The 19350-nt window shown below is 35.9% G+C and overlaps 1 protein-coding gene across 1 annotated transcript; it reads right to left on the minus strand.

Moving 5' to 3' along the window:
* Positions 1 to 17149: 17149 nt before the first annotated feature.
* On the minus strand, positions 17150 to 18817 carry LOC149166676 (L-type lectin-domain containing receptor kinase VIII.1-like). Its single transcript, XM_089432733.1, has one exon. It carries the CDS (start codon positions 18513 to 18515, stop codon positions 17424 to 17426), a length of 1092 nt encoding a protein of 363 aa, XP_089288859.1. The 5' UTR covers positions 18516 to 18817; the 3' UTR covers positions 17150 to 17423.
* Between the last annotated feature and the right edge of the window lie 533 nt (positions 18818 to 19350).

Consider the following 19350-nt stretch of genomic DNA (forward strand, 5'->3'; position numbering starts at 1 on the left):
TGGATAAGCTGAATTTTCTGAATGGTGAAGATTGTTGAGTTCTTTGACCAAATTATTGATCTCAGAACGAAGGGATAACCTGCTGTTGTAGGTAAAAGTCGTGGTGTTGATCGCCTTTGTGCTTGTACAGCTACCTGTTATAGAAAACCTTGCACTTGTGTGACAATTTTGATCCTGCTGCTTGTGTTTGATATGACCATTACCGTCTTTGCTCAGTGGTGAAGGACACCTACATTCCTTATCATACGTGCTTTGAAGATTTTTTGGGATTGAGTGGATTTTGTGCTCTCAGCTTTGCAGATTGTACATGAGATCCACTGCTATCAAATCTTCATTGTGTTCTGTAGACAATCTGAATCTAGGAGTGAAGATTTGATAATCCTTTTTTTTCCTTTTGTTATACTTCTTTCCTCTTTCTCCTTTCTCAGTCCTCATCTTAATTGTGGAAATCATGGTATGTTTTCAACATAGACTTCATTGTTTTCTTTTACAGTCCCAACTGGTCTTTCAAGAGCTTTATTAGCATAGTTATTTGCTTTCTTGTTTTGATTTCTCAACACATGCTTGAAAGTTATGTTTCCCATACTTTTTATATTTGATTTGATCATCTGGCAAATTTTATTAATGGCGATACTGTTGAAATCCTTTTCATTTTCCATTGCCACTATGATGATTGTCGAGTCTCCTATAATTATAGGATCCTTGATCGCAAGTTTTTTAAACAGCCTTGTGCCTAATAGTAGGCTATATGCTTCTGCCCTGTTGTTTGTCATTTCTCCAAGTCTCCATTCATATGCTATAATTTGTTTCCCATTTGAATTTGTAATTACTCCCCCTGCCCCTTCTTTTCCTAGGTTATTTTTTGAAGCCCCATCAAAAAAAAAAATTGAATCTTTTTTGTTTTTTCATCCATTCTTCAAATTCTTTGTCATCCAATCTTGATTTTCAATTCTTGGTTGTGGAAACTTTTTTCCTTTTTGTTGTAGCTTCTATTTTTTTTCCTAATATTGTTTTGCTATACCAATCTTTTTCTTCTTGTTGTAGGTTGTTCTAATCCATATTTGATATTCCATTGGTGCTTATTATTTCTGATACTAGGCTCCATGTTTTTTAAAGAATCTTGCCTATACTTGGTTTTTATTATTTGAAAATACATTTGTTTCTGGCTAACCAAATCTGCTAGCACAGAATTGAGGGGAGGCATTTCCAGATCCTGCTTATTGTGGACTTGTTTCTCTTTGAATATGGGTATCTCTTCTCCCAAGTTTTATAAAGCGCTGACAGCTGATTTCGAAAATTTATATTTATTTCCAGCGGACTTGTTATATGGGTCTAGCATTCTCTAGCCACCCTACAATTCATGAAAAGGTGTTGGATTGTTTCTTCCTCCATTTGACACATGACACACCTAGAAGGCCCTTGTATTCCTTTTTTTTTTAATTTTCATAGGTTAGGATTTTACCTTTGAAAAGAGTCCAAATGAAAACTTTGATTTTGGGAAGACATTTTGTTTTCCAGGTTGTCTTCCATAGACTCCATTCTTGTTGATTTTGTTGTTCTTGGAGGAGATTATACCCTGATTTCACCGTGTATTCCCCTCCATTTGGGTCCCATACAAAGTCGTCATGATCCTCTCTATTTATGGGAGTTGCCCCTGATAGGTGAGATTTTAGTTTCTCCCATTGACTTTTTAATATTTTTGGAATTGTTGGTATTTTCCATCCAAGCCAATTATCCTGATCCCACTCGGAGATTGAGTATAAGATATTTATCCTTGTCTCTTCCATCCAACAATGAAGTCCTCTTAGATTCCGTTGGAGATTTAAAGGATCTCTTCCCATTATTCGGTCCTCCCAAATTGCCACTGTTTTGACAGTCCCTGGATTTTTAGAAATTTGATCTCTAATAAGAGGAATTATCTTTTTTACAAGTTTCCAGACTTGTGTGCAAGGCCTGACTGGAATAGGTTCAGTTATCAATTTTGTTCTATGATGATTTAAATATTTCATTGCTAGTACTTTTTCCCACCATTGTTCTTTTCCACTTATCATTCTCCAAATTATTTGTCCCTAAAGCAATGTTCATTTGACCTGGTAAGCGAATTGCTATACCTCCTTTTCATAGGGAATAGTGACTTGCTCCCATCGAACTAGGGTGAATTTTTTGTTCTCTTGTTTACCTCCTTGCCATAGGAAGCTTCTTATTATTATTTCCTTTTGCTTGTGGGCACTTGTCGGAGCTAGAATAATCGCATATTGATAAATGGGAAGGGTTGAAAGGAGTGCCTTAATCATGATCACTCTTCCTGCCAAATTAAGCCACATCGCTCCCCAATTCTAAATTTTATCTTTCATTTTTTCCACTTGCTTGCTCCATAATTCCACTTTTACATTTTCCTTTGCTAGGGGCACCCCAAGATAAGTAAAGTGGGTCCATCTTGTTTGTATTGGAATTTCCAGTATTTGTGATATATGTTGCATAGCTCTTGGAGAAGTGTTCCAGTTATATATTCTGCATTTGGTGTTATTTAACATTCCTCCTGAGGCTTGGAGAAAATCATCCAACACTCTTTTAAATCTTCTAGCTATTATGCTTGATGCCCCTCCCATAAGAAGGGTGTCATCTGCAAAAAGTGAGTGATTTATATCTTTGACCCCTCTTGCTATCTGTATACCTATTATTTTTTTTCTTTCTCTGACTTTCCAGCGCTGCACTTAATGTTTCTGCCATGATGATATATAGGAATGGGGATAGAGGACAGCCTTGTCGTAGCCCTCTTGTGCTCTGAAAAAATTTACTGGGCCTTCCATTTATTAGAGGAGCTATCCATGGGGTTGATATGCACGCCTGGATAGTCTCTATAATATCTATTGAAAAGCCAAATTTTTTGAGTACTGTTGCAAGATAATTATGATTAACTCTATCAAAAGCATTTACCATATCTAACTTTACTATCATTCCTTTCTCTTTCCTTTGAATACTATTGTGAATAGCTTCCTGAACAATTATCAGATTATTTGTGATTTGCCGCTTGAGAACAAATCCACCTTGATTTTCAAATATGATTTCCAAAATAATTTTCTTAATTCTATTTGCAAGAATTTTGGTGATTATCTTATAAGAAGAATTGCAAAGAGATATTGGTCTGTATCTGTTGAATGTTATTGGATTTGACTCTTTGGGTATGAGTGCCAAATAGGAAGATTTTGTGTTTCCTCCAAAAAAAAATTTTGAAAGGCATTTTTAATCATTCTCATAAGATCTTTTTTAATAATATCCCAATGTTGTTTATAAAAAGCCATTGTAAACCCATCTAGCCCCGGAGCTTTGTCAGGGTGAAGGCACCAGATTGCTTTCCTGACTTCATCCTCAGTGATCTCTTTATTTATTTCTATGTTTTGCTAATCACTTATTTTTTATTTGTGTTGTAAAAATTCTTCATTAACTGCCTGCTGCTCGCTTGTTATGAGTAGATCTTTGAAGTAGTTGTGAGCTGCTATTTTTATTTCTTCAGCTCTTTTTATCTCATGCCCATCTACTTGAATCTGTTCAATCTGGTTTCTTGCCCTCTTTATTTTCATTGAATTATGAAAAAAGATTGTATTTTTATTACCTTATTTCAGCCAAAGACATATGGATTTCATTCAACATTCTTCTTTTTCTTTCCTATTTTGCTTATAGATTTCCAAGAAGACTTCATTTTCTTGTAAATAATCTTGTTTGCTTTCTTCTTTGTTTTCTTTTTCCTTATGAACACTGTCCATTTTTTTTTGTAATTCTATTTTCCTAGCTTTGTCTTGTATATCATTTTCTCTTGCCCAAGTTTTTAAATGCAGCTTTAAATTCTTTAGCTTTGTTTCCCAAACATACTAAGGAGACCCAATGAGGTTTTTTTCCAGCTCTGTTTGATTTTTTTCTAAATTCTTCATTGTTGTCCCAACTCGAATTATATCTGAAGGGAGCGGGCCTTGATTTTCCAAATTACCCATGCTTAATGCCACCGGCTTGTGATCTGAAGTTGTTGTGTGGACGATCTTGCTTTTCACAAGAGTGAATTCCGCTACTATGTTTTCTTGTACTAAGATTCTATCCAACATTTCCTTGATATTATTCTTGCCAATCCTCTTATTACTCCAAGTGTACTTCCCATTGCTTGGTGGAATGTCGATTAGTTTATGTTGTTCCATTATTTTTTCAAGGGCTTCTCTTGACGGATCTAGATGATAATTCCCGCCAAATTTTTCTTCAGTGTTCCTTATCAAATTTAAATCTCCTCCAAGAATTAATTTCCCATTTTGTCTTTCTACTAGTTCTTCTTTAATCGATTTCCAGCAGTGTTCTTTTTCTCTGTAGTGATTTAGAGAATATACATTCATAATGCTATACAGTTCCTTTGTGTTGAGATCTCTCAAATCTGTTCTAATCCAGTGACTGCTGATTTTTTTATTTATTAGTTCCCATTTCCTTTTGTCCCATATGGTACATATTCCTCCTAATGCTCCTGTAGCCTCTAGCATTGTTCCTTCATAATTTCTTAATTTTTGAATCAATTTTTTGTTTTCTTGCTTGCTTGTTTTGGTCTCTTGGATCATATAGATGTTCGACTTTTCATTGATTAAAATATCTCTAGCTGCATTGGCTTTGAAAGTGGTGCCAAGGCCGCGACAATTCCAAGAGACCACTATCATTATTTACTGTTGTGTTGATGTGATCCTCCCTTTCCTCTTTGTTGATTTTTTTCATTGTTTCCTGTATTTTTCCCAAGGAAGGATTCCATTGGTTGTTGAGTTCCTAATGCCATTTCTTTAGCCGCTACCTCATCTCTGATTTCCTTGTTGGATTTCCTTCCCACTTTTTTTGTTGATCCCAAGTTTGGGGGTTTTCTTTAGCTTGATTTCTGGTTAGTATGCGATCCACTGAGGGAGGGGGTGGAGGGAGATAGGGATAGAGGAGGAGGGTATGAGAGCAAGGGAGGAGGGGTTCAATGTTGGGAATTGGGAGAGGGTGGATCAATAGGGTCTTCCAAGGGCTCAAAGGGGTTCGAAGATGTGTGAATAGGGGGGATAACCTTCAATGAAGAAGTAGTCTCATTTAGTTCTTGGATCTGGGAGGCATTTGGTATTGGCTACTTATTGATGGGTTTTTTCCTTTTTACTTGTTCACATGTATTCTCTTGTTCTTCTACATTTTCATTCTCTTTTTTTTAAGACACCTATTAGCAAAATGACCATACTCATGACATACCTTGCATTTAAATGGTATCTACTCGCAGTCCAGCTGCTGTATATGCGTCCACTGATGTATTCTCTTGTTCTTCTACATTTTCATTCTCTTTTTTTTAAGACACCTATTAGCAAAATGACCATACTCATGACATACCTTGCATTTAAATGGTATCTACTCGCAGTCCAGCTGCTGTATATGCGTCCACTGATCGACCTTGATCTTTATTGCCTCTGGAAGACCTTTTCCAAGATCTAGTTCCACACATATTCTGGCACATGTGTGCATGTTGTCCTTTGGTTCGCATCTGTCTATATTCTTGCCCACTACATTTCCTATAGCTTTGACCAAATTGTCTCCCCAGCGATGTAATGGAAGGTGTGAAAGTCTGACCCAGACTGGGACTGCGCTTGGGACATCCATTTCTGGATCGAAGTCTGGTGTCCACCTATTTAGCTATAAATCTCTAGAATCCATGAAGTTTGGGTCGTTTTTGAATATCAGATCTCTGTCTTCCTTTGATTCGAAAAGAAAAGTGTAATGCCCCCTTCCACAAAATTGTATTGCTATCTTCCCCTGGGTGGTTGCATTCCAGTTTCTTTCAACCCATTTTTGAACTGATTTGGGTGACGGCCATAGCCCCATGAACTGTTCAACAAGTCCGCGTTCTGCCAGTGAAAGAGCTGCTCTTCAAGAGAGAGTAAGTGGGAGAGAGATCTTTGGTATATCCTCAAGCTTCTTAACAAATTTTTTAATTGTTGGCCTGTTCCTTAGAGCTCCATTCGCATTAATCAAGGATGCGAATGCTTCTTCATTTTCTTCGTTTCCTTGGCGGTTGGGTGACAGAGGGTCGCCCTCCTCAGAGGGGTGCATGGTCAGAGAAAACTCAGCAGCAAGAGGCTGCCAAGAGAGGCCTATGAGGTCAGGGAGGCGGCTAGGTCTACACAACTTAGGCTGTTGCGCGCGCCTTTTTTGAATTGGTGCAATTATTTTTTTCATTGAGCAAATGTTATGCATTAATGATTTTGTTTATTAAATTTATGTAATATTTTAAAGAGTCCATTACCAAAATTTTACAAGTAGTTATTGATGCTTGAGCACAATGGAGGAGGCATCACAATACCTAAAAATTATGAACATCAAGTACAAGGATTATGTAGAACTTAATCACATATGTTATCTTTTTTCGTTCGAAAAGAAAACTATAGAATGCAATAACTCAAACCCCTAACCCATATATATATATCTTGCCTCTCTTTTAGAAAGGCTATGACTTTACAAGGTAGTGACCTAACCCTATGCACTTAAGATAAAGTGACTAACTTGCATGAATGCATGCATTGAACTCCTAGAAAAATCCACCTAAACTTAACTAGAATATGAAACCCCTAATGCCTCCCTTCTAATCTTTGATTCAACGACTTCGTCTAAGAATGGAATCACTCCACTCACAAGTGATGTGGCAAAAAAGGAAAAGCTAAACTATAAAAACAAAAACACATTCTCGTTGTACATCGATGGCTAAATCTTAAGTTAGCCCAAATTTGGAACATGCATGATGTAAGATTGCGTGCACCATCTACCATTGTTTGTAATTGTGCCTCTTCATCCTCATAAAGGCATCTCTTTGCTATTTTTGCACCCTCGTCAACTAAGTTCTCTCTGTTGTGCACATGAACCAAAGACAAGGGATCTACTTCAATGCCATGCCTATTGAACGTGAACATGAACTAAGATGCATGTAAAGACTAACAATTCATGTATGGGTGCTACTAGTTTTCAAATTGTAAATTATCATCATTTGTTAAAATTAAATTATCACATGCAACTCAAAAAAATTATAACAAACCCTTAATTTGTCAATATATTTCTTCAACCAATCACAAGTGATACCCATTCACTTTCATGAACTATGAAGACACTGTATGATTTTGGTGTTTAGCGAATTTCAACATACACATGTTCAACAAAAATTATAACAAACCCCTAATTTATGAATATCTTTTTTCAACCAAAAACAAGCAATATCCATTCACTTTCATAAAATTTGACAATAATGCTTACTTCTAATGTTTAGTGAATTTCAACATACTTATAATTCATACAATATAGTTTCTTATTCATTAGGCTTGCTCTTTCAACTTAATGTGATGTATACCAATTTCAAGTGAAACACTATGAAGTGTTCATTAAACCACACAATGATGTCCTTGTATTCTTGGAATGTGTTTATTATGCCAACCAACAATCTTAGACTCCATTCAATTCTCATTATGATATGTTCAGGTTCAATATCCATTCCTAGATTGCCTTTTAAAGTGGGTAGTTTTCTTCTTTTTTCTTTAGGTAACAAATATTGGGGAAAACTCCCAAGCACTTCCCCTCATTTCAAGGAGGGTACCCAAGTTGAACCCTAAATTCTTCAAGGCACAAGACCAAGTCAACAACTTATGAATAGATTATATATGTCTCATCAAAACACAAAATGCAGGGCATAAGGCCAAGTCAACAACTTATGAACATATATCTCATCAAGAATCAAAATCTAAAAATGAACAAAACAAAGTTGTTTGTATTCCATCCAAGAAGACATTATCACTCTATTTATACTTATCATTTGTGTGAAAATGGCTACATGCACATCACTCTAGAACCATGAAAATGGCTACTTGCATTTCCAACCACATTGGCATGAACAACCTTAAATTAACATGTTGCATAAGACAAGACCATATTAGATACACGGCCAAAGTTGAAAGATGCCATTTGACCAAGAAGTAAAGTGATCAAGAACTTTATGAAGAGCTATCTCACACAAAGTACTTGAAACTCAAGACAAAATGATATTTTCAAAAAAAAATACTTGGACAAAAAAACAGATTGTATTTGATTCCAATAAAAGAAATAGATGTTTTCCTCAAAGAAATATCTTTATATTCCATGTGAGGAATATACATGTTCCAATCCTTAAGGGATCCTCAAACAACAAGGCTCAAAGTCATTACAAGGATATACTCAATATGAGCTCAACATATCACATGCAAGAATAGAATCCATGTAAGAAGGATAACAACATTTCTCCCAACCACCAAAGCTACATCCAAGGAAAAAGATGTTACAATGGTTTTGAAAAAATAATCATGTAACATGAATAAAACGTAATTGATATCACCTAAAACATGTGTTGTTGTATAGCAAGCTTTGAATTTAAAAACAAATAAGAAACTCATAGATGATAATGAAATGACACAAAACAAGAAAGATGAAAAATAAAATGAGTGTAGTTTAAAGTTTGTTAAGTAAATCAAATGATTAAATTGGTTAAAGAATTAAATGTGATAATCAAACTAAAACGAGGCAAAATCAAGGCACCAAAGATTCACATGATGTACGTCTAGTTTTGTCTTGTACCATCAATGTTAAAAGTCACAATGTCCTAAGATTATCTGTTTCATCCAATGATTTAAAATAATAGAAAAATATGTGTTTCATGATTAAAAAAATATCACAATATCTATTTGATCCAACAAACATCAAATAACAGTTAAACTAAAATCTACAATAAATTAATAATTAAACAATATATATATATATATATACACAATATGAATAAAGGGAATATCATCTATAAGGGAATATCATCTAGAAGATATAGAATTTGTGATGAATGAAGATGTTTTACTAAGAATTTTTCAAAAGTAGCAACATAGTGTGTAAAAGATGTGAAGATAGAGATCATAACAACAATCATTGTCCCAAACATCAAATGGATTGTAATAGAACTAAGAGTTATGATGATCACAAGAAAACAATTAAAGAAAAGAAAAGCACTTGATATGGAAATTGAAAAACAAAAGATGATAGAAACAACATTGCTAATTAATGATAAAGCAGAAAAATAAAAAATAAAACACCATGTAATGAGGTAATTGTTCTAGAGGGGTGACAAAAATGGGATTATGCCCATTAAAATAAACAATATAAGAGGAAAAAAAAACAGACTTCGAAGTATCAGGAATACAAAAGGTTTTAGTTATGTTTAAACACATGAGCAAAGAGAACAATGAATCGAATGACCATTCAATGATGAGAGAATCATTTGAAAGACATTAATTTGTTACATCAACGAAAGTCAGCAAAATTTGTTGAGTAACACGAACAAAGAGGGTTATGAACCAACGGGTAATGAAAAGCAATATGAGTATGTGCCCATTAACAGGGGATAAAAGAAATTTGCATATCATCTAGCAGACCAAATGAATAGATGATGAAAGTAAGAAAATGGTCAACTAACATATGATCGAACACTTTCACTAACACCAGACTTCAACGACGATAGTGAGGTGATCAAAGGGTCAATTAAGAAGCATTATTTCAACAGATTTAGAGGACAGCTATAAATTGTCACTTGAACTACTTGGACTATTAATTTCAACAATAATGACCACTAATTGGGATATAACAAGATAAGAAAGAATAGAAGTTACAAGCATTATGCTCTAAGACAAATATGGGGCATCGAAGATATATTTGAAATGGATGATCTCACCCTAACCAATATATTATTGTATTGGTGATTTTAGAGTAAACATTTTCACAAAGGAGACGTGTAGACTAATGAGATAGCCAAAATATTGTCCAACAATGTTTTGACTAAAAATGGTGAATCGTGTTTAAATATTTAAATAGAATCCGTGGATTATTAATTGTACAACATATACATAAAGATGATGAGAAATTTAAATTGATTTTGTAGTAATAAAAATGTATAGGAAAGTGGGAACATACAATTCCTTGCTCGGAAGACCATGGCCAAAAGTAGTGGGTCTACCTGAATAAGGCATCAATACAATCTCATTCAAAAAAATAAATGATGCCTTCGAGTAACTACTGATTAACATTGGCAATGAATGAATAACTGGCTAGCTCTAGTGAATTCTCTCGCACTAGCTTAACGTAATTGTATAAACTCAACAAAGAAGGGGTACTAAAACTAAATGATTGTTTAGAAGTTGAAATATCTTATGAAAAGTGATTATAATCAAAGGCAGGGCTCTGGATGATTTACTTATACAACATAGAATTAGAATTGGAAACAAAACTCATATATGAGGAATTCACAAACAAATAAAAAGAAAACATACCCACCCCACTTTTCTAATTTTTCTAATTTTACAATTGCAATGCAAAAAATAATGTAGGGGTAAATCATGACAACATTGATTCAAACATTTCCACTATAAGAAAACTACCCGCTTGTCAATCGGGTGTAACTCGAGGAGTTATGAGAAAAATTGGTACCCTCTCCACTCAGGTTCAAATCCCACTTTGTGACCTATTTCTCTTACAAAACACTCGAGTTTCCTTTTTAATCAATATCATGTCTCGTTCACAAGTTACAGTCACATATCCTAATTTTTCCCTTGCCCTTAGCCACCACACCTTCCTTCCTTTTGTGATTTTCTTTGCTCTCGAGTGACCAGATCTTTTCATGAGTGTTAAATTATTACTCTCTTCTAAGCCAAAGTGAGGATAGTTAATTCAAGTTATTTAGTCTTCAAGATCTGCTTTAAAGGATGTTGGACCTTTTGGATGCTTATGATTTAACTTAAATAACATGACATTCATCTTTGAATGTCAAATCCTCCCGACTCGAGATCAATTTCCACAACTGACATGTTAGTTCTTAATAAGTATATTGGTGTACTGGCATTGAGCACTAAGAACGCAGTTTAACTCCTCGAAATGAAGGAAAGTCCCCAATTGATTTCTCGGAATATGTACTCCATTGACCCCACCCAAAAAAAGGGCATTCACCTTTAAATATGTTTACTGATTCCAACAAAGATGTAAAATGTTATATGCTACAACTAGAATCCAAAATCAATAAGGATTACAAAGAAATGTAACATTAATGGAACAGCTCGGAAAATTCAGTGACCATCTTGAAATTTTGTCAATGTTTCAAATCACTAATTGTATCCATCCCCAGGACAACCAGTGGCATAGGAGAAAAGGCCAGCCTTACAATAAATACAAAAAAAAATGCGGCAAACTCAAGAGATGGATAAAGATAAAGCCAAAACCCCATACAAAGAGCTGTCTTCATGCAAACTGTAATTGTATGTAGTTGATAAAGCCAAAATCTCATTATTAAGGCATCTATTTGCATGTCTGTAGTTTACCTCCAAATACTTTGAGCAGAACTATTGTTGGCAGGAGCTCCATTTCTAAAGGAAGGTCAAGGAGATGAGTGAATCTCTGACAATGTCCCATCCTTATTAATACACACCTTGAAACCTACTTGTTCTCAACCTTGTCTGGAATTAGAGTTGATGATGATGAAAACTTTGTAAAACCATGTGGGTTTCAAATGCTAAACCACGTCTCTTTTAAACCAGGTATTTGAATGGAACTACAGCTACATCCAGTGATTTTGTAAAACCACTAGGAGGTTTTGATGGAGCTGAGCTTATATGACAACAATGCATATCACACTAATATTTTTACAAAAAAACCAATCTGAAGATTGTGGAAAATTTTTACTCAACATTCCTCTATAGTCAAAACCCTCCTCTAACATGTCACAAGTAGCATGCAAACTTTTCACATGCATCTGAACAGTTACATTGAGACCACGAAAACCAATAACAAACCTAAGGCTTTCAAAATTTGAACTAAAACTAACTAGACATATACAACGAATTAAGAAGACTTGAAGCTTGTAAGCAAATCTTTAAACTTTCGTATGTACCTTGATAAAGCCAAAACCTCACTAGTATATCATCTACTTGCATATCCGTGGCTTGTCTTCAAGAGGGTTGGCACTTTGAAAAAGACTACTGTTGGAAGTAGCTCCATTTGGAATGGAAGATCAGGGAGATGAGTGAATATCTGACAATGTTACATCCTTGCCAATGCACCTTGAAACCTACTTGCCCTCAAGCCTTGTTTGTAATTAGAATTGATGACAAATAAAAATTTGGTCATACTCTGAAACTGTATAAATTATGGTGTTACAAGATAAGTAGATTAAACTATTGACTTGTGTAACCCTCCCTAGCCTGTGTTTTAGCTTTGCACAGATTAAAAGGCATATGGAATCACCACAATGCAAATATCCATGGACAGTTCAGGTCACCCCATTTTCTATATGGAAACTTCGAGCAACATGTTCCAACTTCCATAGCATTCGTGCCCCTCTACAGATTCAGAAATATCTATGTTGCCAGGAAACGTGGGTTCGGGGACGGGAACGGGGACGTCATTTTTTGAAACAGGGTGCGTGGGTTCGTCAGGGGTATATTATAATTTATATATATAATATATAAATATTATATTTTATAAATTATAATATATGTGAAATTGTATATTTTTCAACTTTAAACAAGAAAACTAAAATACTTGTGAATTAAACTTTAGATATTTAAGCATGCACATCATTGAACATTCAACATTCACAATGAAATTTCAAAATTTCTAGTGTTATATCAAGTGTGAATTGGAGTTTACATATTTATAAGAATCATGATATATGTCCATTGTCATTCTACATTCAAAATTTGCCTTAAGGCATCTCCAAACAAAAACTAGGAAATTTTAAAATACTAAAATAAAAATAGCTAATAGTGAACAATGGCTTCCTCAAGCCATGTCATCAACATCACTCAGATCTTCAGTTAGCATGCTCTCCAGGTAGGAATCACTCTCATCTTGAGGCTCTTTCTCATCCATAGCAACTGGAGGTAGCTCAATAAGGCCATCTGGTTGTATCTCCTCACCCACACACATAACATCATCTGTGTATTGGTCCCATCTCTTGAAAGGACCCTCCTTGTAACGAAGATCTTTTCGAGATATGAGACAAAGTGTGCTATGAATGTACACTAAGTTCTCTGCCTTCTTTGAGCCCAACCTATTTCTCTTTACTGAATGGATAAAGACATAAGTACTCCAATTCCTCTCGAAAGATGCAGAGCTAGCTACTTGGAATATTAGGGGAAGCCCATTAAATTAATTAAAAATTTGAAAATTAAAATTAAAATGAACTCCAAAGAACCCGAGTTTGGGGTTCCAAGTACCCATCATCAGGGTTCTTCGTACCTGTCAAGACAAAAGAACCCAATTTTTTTTAATGGAGAACCCGGTTCTTTATAGAAGAACCCAGTTCTTTATAGAAGAACCCGGTTCTTATGGGTTCTTCTCAGAAGCACCCATCCAAGAATCCGATACTTGGGTTCGAGAACCCGGGACGGGTTCGAGAACCCCACCCCCGGGTTCGGGAACCCGTGCAACATAGAGAAATATATACTCAATGTTATCTCTATGCTCCTCGCAAACAGGGCAAACGACACCTAGACCCCTCCATTTTTGGGCAGTGTTTTGGAAGAAAAAGATTTGCAAGCTAGCCTTCCAATGAGCTACTTCTCGTGGGGCCTCGCATGCTTCCACTAGATCAATTTCCGGATCATGGAAAAGGAAGGAAGTCTAAGTTGCTGCTCCGCATACATATTCATAATATACATGGTGGAGGTGGTACAATGATCTGAACCCTGTTTATGAACACAAGGGAAATCGAGGATTTTGTTCTTGGGGTAGGAACTACTTTCAGTAGTTGCCCTAGAGTTCATATTTCATTCCTTTAAGACTTTTGACACCATGCGCTCTTCAACCAAATGGAAGAGTGTAATACAATCGATCTATTCTTCATGGCTCAGGAAGGAATAGGGCTTTCTTAATCCTTGGATCCTTGGCCTTGCAACAGAGCACTCAAGTATTCGGTGCTTAATTCAGTTCTTCAAAGTGCTTCTATTTGCATCTCATCATTTGTCCTCCCAGAGTTCTAAGATTTGCCTCGTGCCTTCCTAGTGATGGTAAAGGTGAAGAACAATTTGTGCCTCCCAAGTTAAGAAAAAGGCAAGATGATTCCATGATTGATGAAGAAAATTCCAGAATGGAGACCTTGTAGGGGTATAGGTGACAAAAGGGAGTTGAACCAAAGTTACCAAACTAAAAATTGGGAAAACTTGACAAGGCAAAAAAGCCAAGAGTGTGACTTGAATCTAGAAAAATTCAGCACATACACAAATCAGCAAATTCGTAGTTTAAAGGGGATTTATCGCATCCTTCCTCCTGAGTTTGATTTGGTCAAACCAAGTTAGACTTGCAATTTTTTGCAATTCACTCACATTGACTGAGTCAAACAGGCTAACCTAAGTTTGATTCGGGCATAGAAACCAGGGAAAAGTTGTTTCCTGCCTGATCCAAGACATATTTGCAGTTCTGCAAGTTTGAATTTCATCCTGGTAACACTGGGTTATATACCCTACACATTCTCAAACCTTCCACTATTACAGTTCTATGGAAATGGAGACTTCTGTGCCCTTTGTGAGTTCCTCGCTATCAGAACAAATGATGAAAAAAATTAAATAAACTAAACTGTACAAGGGCTTCACCATAAAGTAGGCATTACATTGTCAGTGACCATACCTACATAAAACCATTGAATAACATGGATCAAGTGTTGTCAAGTTCCATTAAATAATCTACAACAATGTTACTGTTAACTAATCCTTCTAATCAAACCTGTGTTGTCTTGCTTGATAAATCATCTAAATATAGATTGCTCTATCAATTAAAACCATTTTCTATGTTGTCGGATCCTCTCTCCCACCTCTTTGGATACTCCCATATATTTACTGGACCTTCCATGGATCTCCATCCCTCGTTGGATACTTCTGTAAAGGTATATAGCACAAATCTGTATGGGATCTGATTCAAGAATTTCTATGACATATTACATGTATTATGTAAATGCAAACCAATTATTATCTTGATGTGTGGAGAAACCTAACAAATTAATTTTGGTGGTTACTGACAGGCTGCCTACAATAAGATATTAGGCAAGATTTATTGTCTGTTTCCTTGTCGTTTTACAACTTTAGTAATAATATTCAAACCCACAGAAAACTACAGAAGGGCCATGCATATTAATCCATTTACATAGATTATGCAAAATTTGTTTGACAACTAGCTCTCTGACTCCATCAAATCCAATTCAAAATCATTATAAGACTTCAAAACTATATATAAAGAAAAAGCCTTTCCAAGATAAAGTTTATAAACAAGATAAGCCATTTCTACAGCATTCACATATCCTAATCTGTAATATTCCAGCCCAAATTATAAGGGCAGTCTTGAACAAATACTGAAACGTTTAGTTAAGAAACTTATTAACTGTTTCATAATTTAAATCAAGCTTTGAATTTCCTTTCTGTTATTTCTGGAGATCTGATGGATTTTACGACTTTTGCATTCACAATGTAGCATTCACATATGTTAAAAATAGCCATTTCCAAAGTAATCTCATTCATAATTCAGAATTCAAGATAAAGCAGCCATAGCCGAATGGGAGGCAAGGCATTTGAATTTTTAATTCAAATTGCCAATAATTACAATTTTTTGAAAGCATTTATTTTCCAGATTCCCTAAAACCATGCCATGAAAATTCCACTAATAAATAGGAACATGAACGTAGGCAAAATTTGATGTGCCGTAAGTTTCTTCTAGAGGAAAAAAGACATTAACATGGTGCCTGCACTGGGATGGAAAACTTCTATCATTTTGGCTACAAATACATTCTGCTTTTAACTGTTGGATTTAGACAAAGGCACAACAACATAGAAAACTGAAAATCGGTTTAAGAATACACACAGCAGCAACAAACCCTGTCACAGCTGCTATTATTTTATTTTTTTGAGAATTAAACTTTTGGCCTTTAAATGTTACACCATACAACATAGATCATGGACAATAAAAAATTCTGAACCTATAAGGTGCAGCTTTTTGGTAGATGACTTCCCTATAAGTTTTTAAAAAACCAAAATAGTGAATCTAAAAGTGGGTTTGGAATCTGGATGCCTTTCTGGATCCTCTAAGAGCTCCAAGCGACCCACATATTCAACATATTTACTCTTACTTTTGATATTAATCTGCATCAAAAGTGCTAATATGAGAACAATATCAAGTCACAGAAAGTGACATAAGACCACTAAGAGATCTACTCAAGTCTCATATTTCAAGAACTTCTATTCTGCTGTGATTGAATATAGACTAATAGCAGAATCCATCCTGGGCTGCATCTGCCTTCAACGATGTTTTCATCTAAACAGAGTTTAAATAGAAACCAACTCCACAGTGCACTTATTTGGGTAACCAAGCTCTTCATTGCCTGAAATATATATTGCCTATGTGCAATGACGAGTCTTTGATAATGGCCAGGCTAAAGGAGCACAACTGGCACTTCACACAGTCCTTACAAGTGTCGAGGCAAAGAAATGTCACTGTAAATGTCTTCATAGGGAAAATAAGCAATGCATACTAAGGTATAACATTTATTAATTGGCAATCAAGCAGATACAAAATAATTCTTCAACAGAGATACATCAATGAATAATAACTACCCGGCCTATATGCGCAAACAGCTGAAGCAGAAACAAAAGAATCCTTCAACACAGAAAAATTAATAAATAACTACTCAATATAGAAACAGTCAACCATATAAATTGAACCATGAGCACCAAAAAAACGATTTCAATCCAAAAAAAGACAACAAGAGCCAGCAGAACAGGGCAATTTGGACATAAATAGCATTGATTGCACAACAATCAACCACCAAGCAGCGAAAGAGGCACTTCAAGTTGTATTGCTACAAGATTCAATAAATTTATATTTGCAAATAATAACTACATTGCATTTACTTCAAGCTAAGGGCTCTGTGTTATCTAAACAATTCCAAGGACAATATTTATCCAAATCAAATAAACACATGCATAGTTACTATAAAACATCAAGAAAACTGAGACAAAACACTTATTATTGATGGTACTCATGATGTAGAAGCTCTACCTAAAGACCATGCATACCATTGAAAATAAACAAATCTCCAATATTTTGTACTGAATTAACATAACAAATCTCCAATATTTTGTACTGAATTAACATAACAAATCAGCACAAATTCAAATTTAGCTTCAACCACTGTCAGTTAAAACATCGATCTTCCATGTTGGAGATGCTTAACTTATTTATCTTACAGCTCTTCTACAAAGTGTTCAGTTAGATTCTATAAAGAAAATATTTTTCTCAGAAAGATTATAGTGTTGACCACATGTACAGCCATACACCAAGTTGAGACAGCTCTACTTGATATTGTTGTCGAAACCATCGTTGCTGCCTGTCACTGAAATTTTCTCATATCCAAAATCTACAGGGTTTGCAGCAAACTCCGTCGACGTAGACCCGAATCTACTAGTGAAGAGGGACCATACCAAGAACATGGTCAATGCAGCAGCCATAGCACCACAGCCCGTGCCGAAAAGCAAAGCCACAAAGATGTCCAAAATATCATTAGCCCTCCGGTGGAAAGAACTCCTTCCATTCTGAGAGAAGGCTTGAGGGTTCACGGGATGAGAATGCTGAGGCCGATGAAAAGGGCTGCTAGTGAAACTCCATGAGTAAACTACATTGTTCTGAGATGAATCCCCACTGGAGGAGCTAATCCCCACATACATCTCATCCTTCCATAGATCAACAGAGTGCGAAATCAGGGGAGCAGAGGGCCTAATCAGACCAGATTTACTCAACCTGACCTCTAGAACCTTGGACCTTGCATCATAGTCTATCCAAGCATGCAATTGAGTTCCATCATTGAGGGTCAATTCCATTTCAGAAACATCAGCAGTTTTTGAAGAGATCAAGCTCTCTATGTCAATACCCACATGGTTAGCATTAATGTCCATGACCTCCTTGTTCTGGGCCGAGTCAAATTCTACAGCAAACAAGTTGGGTATGCGGGAAACTGAGCCCTTTGTCGAAGACAACCCAAACCACTGCCCATCAAGGGGGTTCCCACGTGGCAGTATCACAAATGCCAGGCCATCACCGTTACCAGAAGACATTGAAAAGGATAAATACGAAGAAAAAGAAACCGAGGATCTGGGACCTAAGGGCTGAAGCAATTTAACAGGTCTCCTATACATGAGACGCCCTGCACTTCTGGGTGAAGACCCGCAGATTCGAACTGAAGACTCCCCATTGGCAATGACCTCGGCATCGCCCAGGAGGGCTATTTCAGAAGAGGGTTTGAGGTTGAAGTTGGGGAATGAGAATGATGTGTGGGATGGATTGAAGAGCATAAGGTGCCTGCACTGCCCTTGTATAATAAACAAAGTCAAAAAGAAGATACAGAAAACGTACCTTAGCGGGCTTGAAGGCAAGCACCCGATCCCCATGGCTTCAGATGAAGTTCTCTCCTGCAAATCCGAGCCTTACCCGATTGATAATTTATTTCCCAACCGAACCCGAACGCTCAAATGCTAAATTTATTTTCGCCGAGTTGTAGGATGGACTAAGTGAATTGCCAGTGAGAGTGAATTCACCCTTGCGAAGGTCTTAATTTTCAATGGTCGAGCATTTTACTAGCTTGAATGTGCGCCATGCGTCTCGGGAACGTTTCAAGACCACGAAATTCCATCTCATTTATTTACCATTATTTGGTTTTGTGCCTTGGGTAAACGGGATAGGGATCTCGACAAGCGAGTGGCTTTCTTGATATGAAACAAAGAGTATGTTGGTCCAAGGAATAATGATCGCTTATTAATATAATGGAGGATGTGCTTAGGAATCAAGTAATCTCAAGTAATCCAAGGATGTCTTAAATATCTTTAAAGATTTTTTAAATATCTTAAAACAAAAATCCATTAGATAAGGGTATTGACCGAGTGGATGGAGTAAGTTTAAGGTTTGGGTTCAAAGTACTTATGGTGTTAATTTAAAAGGTAAGGTTAGAAATGAAATGAAATGAAATGATATTTTAAGGTCCATGAGACTATAAATAGTTTATGAGACTATTAGTTCTTTGTTTTTCACCTTTTGCAATTAAATTTTTTTCCAATTCAAATTGATGATGAGTTGGCGTAACCTTCTAACAACTCCCTTGGTAAAAATACAATGCCAAGAAATTGATGCTAACATGTTCTCATAATTTTCTCTGATGTCTTTGAATGCATCACATTCCAAAATGAAATGTTTTTCTGATTCCACTGCCCCAAACGTGCAAAATGTACA

Source organism: Pinus tabuliformis, chromosome 5_1 (assembly GCF_031772625.1).
Source record: "Pinus tabuliformis cultivar Carrire ecotype Pingquan chromosome 5_1, CPIR1, whole genome shotgun sequence".
Lineage (NCBI taxonomy): Eukaryota > Viridiplantae > Streptophyta > Pinopsida > Pinales > Pinaceae > Pinus > Pinus tabuliformis.

What these genes read in the sequence shown, in the direction of transcription:
- LOC149166676 (XM_089432733.1), bottom strand. Translation starts at nt 18,515, where the DNA reads ATGGGGATCGGGTGCTTGCCTTCAAGCCCGCTAAGGTACGTTTTCTGT.